The sequence below is a fragment of the Thunnus maccoyii genome, chromosome 4 (genome assembly GCF_910596095.1).
Source record: "Thunnus maccoyii chromosome 4, fThuMac1.1, whole genome shotgun sequence".
Taxonomy (NCBI): Eukaryota; Metazoa; Chordata; class Actinopteri; order Scombriformes; family Scombridae; genus Thunnus; species Thunnus maccoyii.
This window is the reverse complement of record NC_056536.1, coordinates 7,510,342-7,518,562: the sequence shown is the minus strand read 5'-3', so window position 1 is coordinate 7,518,562 and position 8,221 is coordinate 7,510,342. Positions and strand designations below refer to the sequence as shown.

The 8,221-nt window shown below is 40.2% G+C and overlaps 1 protein-coding gene across 1 annotated transcript; it reads right to left on the bottom strand.

Moving 5' to 3' along the window:
* Nucleotides 1-3,079: 3,079 nt before the first annotated feature.
* On the bottom strand, nt 3,080-8,221 carry LOC121895813 (keratin, type I cytoskeletal 18-like). The gene is made up of 7 exons (XM_042409274.1): nt 7,498-8,221; nt 6,812-6,894; nt 6,495-6,651; nt 4,586-4,747; nt 4,367-4,492; nt 3,611-3,834; nt 3,080-3,238 (listed from the first exon to the last, which is right to left on the bottom strand). The coding sequence occupies exons 1-7, from the start codon at nt 7,921-7,923 to the stop codon at nt 3,121-3,123; spliced, it is 1,296 nt and encodes a 431-aa protein (XP_042265208.1). The 5' UTR covers nt 7,924-8,221; the 3' UTR covers nt 3,080-3,120.

Here is an 8,221-nt window from a genome sequence, read left to right as displayed (position 1 = left end):
AGGAAAAGGTTATACAGTTTGTAGAGTAAGCCTCTGTCCTGTCATGAGTGACTCATGTGTGGCTTGGAGGAATTCTGAATGGACTCTAGCTAAAACAGTTTATCTTAACTCATAATAGCTACTGATAACCTCTTACAGCCTTGCTCTCGTTCACATTAAATAAAAAGTTCTGTAATTCTGTCAGATGAAAAAAAGGAGGCAGAACATGGATTCTGGCAACACTCCGGGTGATGCAATGTGCTTGCAACATTGTGGATTTCATCTTTAACATATAACATTCACATTTTTTGGTGATTGCAACACACATGAGCGGCACGTTGAGGAACACACGTCACCACTTTATAAGATCATAAGATTACAAGCCTTTATTATTAGAGAATTTGGATCAGTTTAGCACAAGAACCTTTTCTCTTCAGTGTCTGTGGAGGTGTCCTTGTCTCAGCTGCAGGGAAATGTGTCGAATCCCCCCTCCCAACAAGATGACAAAATTAACACAATTTCAGGCTGAATGAATGATGTGACAGCAAATAGCGAATCATTCTGATTATCAAATGAGCGTTGAAATGCATTTAATGGAAATAGTGGACCCAAACCATTGCCCATTTCACTGTATCTACATTGTAAATCCAGTTCAGAGTCAGTGTTTGTGCATTTGCAAAAATGTGAGGAAACCTAAACTGCTTTGACAATGGATTCAAGATTTTAATCATTTATCGCCATGCTAGTGACATGGTGATGGTAATGTCGGTTGGTCAGTCTCTTTGGTCCAGACTGAAATAATTAGATAGATTGCTATGAAATTTTGTAATTCATGGTCCCCAGAGGATGGATCCTACTGACTTTGGTGATCCCCTAACTTTTCTCTATTGCCAACATGAAGTATGAAATATCTTAACAACTATCAGATGGGTTGCCATGAAATTTACAACAGATAGTCAAGGTTCCTGGAGGATACATTCTAGCAAATTTGGTGATCTGACTTTTCCCCTACCATCACCATGAGGATCAAAGTTTTTAGTTATGCATCTACTTGAAGTATTGGCACAATTTGGTATTTGGTATATATATTCTTGGTTACCAGATGATGTATTCTAATTACTGTGGTGATCCTAGCACCACCATGAGGTTAACTTATTAGTTTTTTATTGATATATCTCAACAGCTATTGGATGGATTGCTTCGAAATGTGTTACACTCACTCATGGTCCTCAGAGGATGAATTGTAATAACTTTGATCTTAACTTTTCATCTAATGCCATCATCTTTTCAAAGTTTCATTTTTCTCCAATAATTGTATTGGTTTATGATAAATACCTGCAGAACTCAGGACATTCCTGTCAGCGTCAGTTGTAGTTTGTGTTTAATGCTAATTAGCACATGCTTGCATGCTAACATGCTGCCAAACATGCCAAACATCAACATTCTAGCATTTTCATTGTGAGCAGGTTAGCATGATGATGTGAGCATTTAGCTCAAGTACAGCCACACAGTGCATGACTGCTTCTTGGCAAGTAACATGACTGAGCAAAGTAAATCCTCTGGATATCCTCTCTCCATTCAGGAAAAAGGTATTGTTCTGTTACCTCTTCATGGGGCTCACTGAGGAATTGCAGGCATGCAGTAGAAATATGCACTTGTGTCCTTTTTACTTTCTATCTTCCCATCTATCTCTTATGTCTGTCAGTTCATCCATCCTTCCTTTTCTTCACCTTCTCTGGAATGGGATTGCAGAGCCCTGCAATGAAGGCTTAGAACATCAGAGAGGACAGCTTTACGATCACTCACGGCACACACACTATCACGCACACTTTATACAATAACAGCTGTAGCATACAATATTGTACTGAAAACTGGCACAAATTAGAAAACTATTACTGGTTGTCAGCTGCGGTTGGGAAACCAGTCGTGATTAGAATATGGCAGAATGATTAACAGTGCTGTCTGTGGAATGCTGCAATGGTGCATTTCCTAAAAGCGTGACATTGTGAAGATGAATAGTGCATTGATTTTTAAAGGTTGCCTGCAAGCTGTATAATCATCCCCCACTGTTGAGAAAGTTCCCAGCCCGTTACCAAACTCTGTCGCCCCCCACATATCTATAAACAACATATGAATGGCCTGTTAATATAAAGTTATGTAGTGATTCAACTGAGACCAAAAGAGGTCAGTTTTTATCAAACAGCATGCAGGAATTTGATTAAAACAAATGTAAATAAACAGAAAGCATAGACACAGGACAGAGTGGGTCTGCTTGGACATGGCATGGGAAAAGGGGCCTTCTGCCTATTATGGGACAAGGCTAAAGAACAGCGGGTCAGAATGTGAATTTCTCAGAAGCTAAAAGAATTTCCCGCAGTCAGTGCAGACTTTGGTGTGTAGGAGGATTATGGCAGGAGGCCAGACAGCCATCAGTGTGCATAACAGGGGAGTTGTTTTACATGCAGATCTGTGTTGCAAGTTTATTAAGGTATGAAACTTTGTTTCATCATAAAAGTTAATGCAAGCTCATTTGAATGTGAAATTTGATATCCGACTTAAAGCACTAGTTTGATATTTTGGGAAATACACTTGAGTGTTAGATGAGATGATCGATCACCACTCTCATATCTCTCCGTTAAATATGTAACTAGAGCTATGAATGAATGAAGAATGAATACAGGGGTAAACAGTGAGCTTAGCTTTGTCCAAAAGTAACAAAATCCACCTATAAGCACCTCTAAAGCTCAGTAATTAACACCTTAAATCTTGTTTGTTTTATCCATTTAAAAAAAGAGGTGTAACAGGTTGTGGTTTTATGGTTGGTATGGTTACATGGGACTATTTCCTGGTGAGCTAAACTAACGAGTTGCTGGCTGTAGCTTCAAATTTAGCTTACAAATATGAGAGTGGTAGCAATATTCTCATCTAACTCTCAGGGAGAACTAACTATTCCTTTAAGGGAATTATATGAATATAATATAATATTTCTTATCATCAGTGAATCATAGGCAATGACAGCATAGATCATATTTTTCTGTCTTTTCAAAAACACAAAACTAAAAACAGTCACAGACACAGACACTTTTTGTTGATCCTTTTATTTTTGTTACATAGGTTTTAATTCAGTTTTTAATCAACCAGTTACATGTCACTGGATTTGACGTCCTTGCTCTCTGCCACCACTTTGCCATCCACCAGAGTCCGAGTGACTGTCACCACTTCGGTGTGAACCTTCTTATTATCAACTGCATCCTCAAGTCTGGAAAAAAGGACAAAAGAGTAAAGGCAATTCAAATTTGGAATAAGATCCTTCACATCACTATTTGGATAAATTAAAATATATTTTATGTCTTGAAGGTATCCTCATGCTGAAGTTGTACAGTTGAAATGTAAATGATGGGAAGAGTATTGCATTGACGCAGATAAATTGCTTTTACTTTCCATATCAATGTAGCTTCAGGTTTGCATGGCGCTAATTTGAATCAAATTTGCAAAAGCTTCCCTGGGATGAACAAGGCTCTAATACTGGTCAGCTCACAATGCAGAGCATTGAATGTTGGCTTTCTGCAACGGTATCAACTGCACTTGTATGTTCTGCCCCATGCTTTCTCCATCCTCGTCTCATACTCACTTAAAGTCTGCACCGCCGTCCAGCAGCCTCCTGTACTCAGCGATCTCGGCCTCCAGTTTCACCTTGATGTTGAGCAGGTGCTCGTACTCTTGTGTGTTGTGCTGGATGTCAGTGCGGAGCCGAGTGAGCTCCTCTTGCAGCCTCAGGATGATCGCGTTGTACTTCTCCACCTCCATGTTGTAACGCCTGTCGATGTCATGGAGGTTGGCCTCCAGGGCCGCTTTCTGTCAAGAGGTGAAAAAGAAATTTGATCATCTGGTTGACTGATGCAGAAGAGGAATTAAATCACTCAGCTGTCTTACCACTAATGTTTCTACAATACAGCCAGTTAGCTTAGCTAGACTGGAAATGGGTAAACAACTAGCCTGGCTTTGTCTTAAGGTAACAAAATATGTGTACCAGCACCTCTAAAGCTCAGACTTATTAGATTAAACAACAGGTTTTTTAAAAACTTTGTACAGAGCCAGGCTAGCTGTTTCCCCCTTCTCCCATGTCTTTATGCCTGGCTAAGCTATTTGTCTCTGGCTCTGGCTCCATATTAAATGGACAGATTTGAGAGTGGTATCAATCTTCTCATCAAACTCTTGGCATGAAAGTGAATAAACTATTCCTTTAAGCAACTTACAATTCCCAATGAGTAGAATACTTAGCAGATGCCAATTGTAAATGTATTAGGCTATCTGTAGCACAAGAGCAAGATGTTGTGGAAAACTAGCATGCGTAAGAGTCCAAATAAATGAGCACAAAGATTCTTACGAGACTAAGCTCTGACTGCAGTTCAATGTCCAGTCCCTGATGCCGCCTCCTAATTTCAGTTATTACAGTTGTGGCCTCCTTCAGGGCTGTTGTCTTCTCAGCCACTTTCCCCTGCACCTCTGTGATCTGGATACAAAATGAAAATACAAATGGTACTTAACTAACACAGCCAGTCAACCAAGAACATGTCATGCATTGATGTTGACTATTCAGCTGTACCTGAGATTCATGCCATGCTTTGAGATCCTCCTGGTTCTTCAGTGCTATCTTCTCATACTTAGCCCTCATCTCATCCATGATCCTGGCCAGGTCCTGTCCTTTAGGGGCGTCAACATCCACATGGACGCCATAGGTGATCTGGGCACGCAATTCAGCAACATCCTGTTGATGGGGAAATAGCTTGGGAGTGATTTCCTGAACAAAGCTAGAGGGGTTATCCTGTGCAAAGAGGTTAAGGAACAAACTGATTGCCACAATGGTGCTGTGACAAAGTGGGTGAGAACACACCATTTGTCACCATTTTCACCATCATTGCCATATTGCTTAATAATTTAACCATGCTGTTTAATTGTGTGTTTTAGCCATAGTTCCATCATTGATCTGTAACTTGCAGACACTAATATACTATCCCAGCTTTGGTTGTGTTTTGCATTATGTTCGGTTACACTTCAAATACCATCAACATTTCTGATTAAAATTTAACACGCCACAGGTGGTTATTTACAATTCTATATACGGTAGTATTGGGTTTATATTTAAGCAATATTACACAAGAGGGTGTATTTTACCATCATTGTTGGCACAACAGTGATGTGGTTAGGAACAAGGCGCTTGCGCCGCGTTCCGTAAGCATCACTGAAGTGCAATTATACAACATTTACCAACAAAATAAAAGATATAAACAAAATGTATTCATATTGTGAGGCAGTTCACTCTAAAAATAAAATAACTTTTTGCTTGTGTTATCTCCGTTTCCATGGAAATACATGGGGTATGACTAATACCTGGAAAACAATCACTCACATCAGTAGACTCCTATATAATGAAGCCTACTTTACTACTCCAGCAAGAAGGCCGAATCTTAGTAACGACCCAGCAACAGAGATGACTTCTAGTCCCTGCTGAGTCAACCAGCCAACTTGAGCTAATGCTTTCTGGAGATCGTGGGATTTCACAAACTGAATAAATACCACATATATAAACTCAAAACTGCTTTACTAGCTCAGTCTTGTTGTAACAAAGATATTCCCTGAAAAAAATTAATTTTCCATGGATAGATTTAACTACTACGTCCGCAAACTTCACAGACATTTTTAAGCTAGTAGCGCTGTGTCACTGACACACTGGCACAGCTGATGGAGGATGCCGGAGTGGGAGCTGAGATATACTCTCAACTGAAGGGAAAATCGCTACGTTTTGCTGTGTAGTGGGGTAACGATAAAGAGTGGAGAAGTGTTTGGGTTTTTCAGTGTGTTCAGAGTGTGTGCATGTGTAACTCGTCTCACAGTCTCAGAGTTCAATCCACTTGGTAAAGGGTCTGTTTTGTTTTCCCCACAATCCCTAATCAGTTCAGTTCAATCCAGTTTTACAAACATAAAGAAAGATAACTCAAAAACTCCGCTCTGGGTTTTAAATGCAGATCCCCTCACAAAACAAAACAAACCAAAGACACTAGCAAAGCAACACAGTACATAAAATAAATCCAGCAGAAATGTCAGATAGGTCAGACCACCATATTTAACTATATATCTTCAAACGTTACAGTTACGGCTGAAAATGACAACAGAAAAAAAACAAGTTAACCAAGTTAACATATCTCCACAATTCAAATCAACCACAAGTTGCTCAGAAGTGACTGCTGTTGTTCGCGCGACGTCACAGTCTGTAGTTCTAATGAATGCTGGAGTAATATTTTTAGTGATGAGGCTTTTTTCATTTGAGCACGGCTAGGTGTGCTGTCATGCTGATTTGAGCACGTTCTAAATGTCTAGTTGACCAATCAGATTGCTTGGTCGGAACAATGTGTTGTATAATGGTTTTTAATCTTTGATTTACTAGCACATCTTTTAGTTGGATTACGCTGGTTGTTATCATACAAATTATTTCTGACAAATGGTCCCTCCCTCACCGTCTCATGGTTCTTTGTCAGGTTGATCAACTCTTCCCTCAGAGACTCGATGTCAGTCTCCAGGTGCAGACGAATAACGTTGGTGTCATCCAGAGCCTTCCTCAGTCTAGCAATATCAGCATCCACTGCCTGACGCATGGACATCTCATACTCCATCCTATTGGAAGAAAGCAAAAATAACTTCATATTTAGGTTCTCCTGTTTGTTTTACCACTGAATTATTTCATACCCATTACCAACATAGCTTGATAATAAAATATACTGTATGCCAGGTAAGTCCAGATGGAGAACCTGTTTCATACAAAGCTAACACTCACTTGGCTCTGAAGTCGTCTGAAGCCAGGCTTGCGTTGTCCAGTTGGATAGCAAGATGTGCGTTGCCCTTGATCATGTCAAATATCTGAAAGAAATTACATAATTTTTTGCAAATGTGTGAAATATAAACAGACTGTGTATATTCAATGGCACTTCCTGTATTCTGTTCTCCCACACTCAGTTTGATGGACAGCAAACTGTAATTTTCACTTTGATGAATTGTGCAGGTGAAAGAATGGCCTTTGATAACATGCTGTACACCATAAAAGAACAAAATCAGGCTATCATTTTGATTCTATCTACAGTATCATAGCTCAACACGGAAATAAAGATAAGAGTCAGACTACAGGTAATAAATGTTGTGAAATTGGTCAATTCGAGAGACACATGAATACTTTGGAGTGCTGGGGGTATGATAATAAAGGAGTTGAACTGATTCAGTCTGGACTGACTTTTGCCCCCAACATTATGTGACATTTACAAGGTAAAGGAATAGAAAGTTCTGCATAACAAATCTTTGAAATACTACCATATCACAGATGCGCATACACTTCTTTTTGAATGCTGCTATATGCTATAAATACAACTTGTTTTGATCTTACTTTTTTGGTTTTCTATTAAGTTAATAGACTAAATAAGACACCATCCAGAAAATCACAAAGTATGACTGATTGATTCATTGACTCACCTTGGCTCTCAGCTCCGCGATGATGGTGTTGTACCTGCCATAGTCTTTCTCCTCCAACGGGCCGCTCTTCTCGACGGCCTCTCGGATCTTGATCTCCAGCACGCTGTTGGCCTTCTCCAGATTCCTCACAGTCTCCAGGTAGCTGGCCAGGCGGTCATTCAGATGCTGCATGGTTATCTTCTCATTCCCGATGGCCAGGTTTCCAGGGGTTCCAGAAGTGAACTCTGGAAGATGAACTGAACTGAACTCTGAAAACATATGTTTGTCGAAGCTGGGGCCAACATGTGAGGGATGGTGGAACGGGGAGACCTTGGTCCCGTGGCCCCCTGCCCCACCGCTGACACTGTAGGCATAGTTCTTCTTTGGGGATCCTGCAGTGTCTCTTGAATGGCCACTGAAAGATTGATAGCTTTGGCGTTTAATCATCGCTAAGTGTGCTGATCAGTTAGATGAAGAAGTGGCACAGAGTGGTTTGGCAGCTGAGAGTAAGGGACGGAGAAGTCCTGGGGTCTTATATATCACTCTGAAAGGCAATATTCTTTTCCTGCCACACCTTTCCTATCTATATTGCATTTCTACCTTTAGCCTTCTTGCTTAGACTTTGTCCCACCAACACCCACTGTAAACCAAGCAAAGACAGATACAGTGATATTAATAATGTTTAGTAACTGAGCTGTATCTATGGTAACTGTGATATCAACGGCAGCTAAAAGGATACAGTAAG

Bases quoted from the DNA above. Each gene is read 5' to 3' on its own strand.
- LOC121895813 (XM_042409274.1), bottom strand. From the start codon at position 7,923: ATGATTAAACGCCAAAGCTATCAATCTTTCAGTGGCCATTCAAGAGAC. The intron at 6,895-7,497 runs GTGAGTCAATGA...AATTTCTTTCAG, and splicing joins TCGCGGAGCTGAGAGCCAAG to ATATTTGACATGATCAAGGG. The intron at 4,493-4,585 runs GTACAGCTGAAT...TTTTGTATCCAG, and splicing joins AAGCATGGCATGAATCTCAG to ATCACAGAGGTGCAGGGGAA.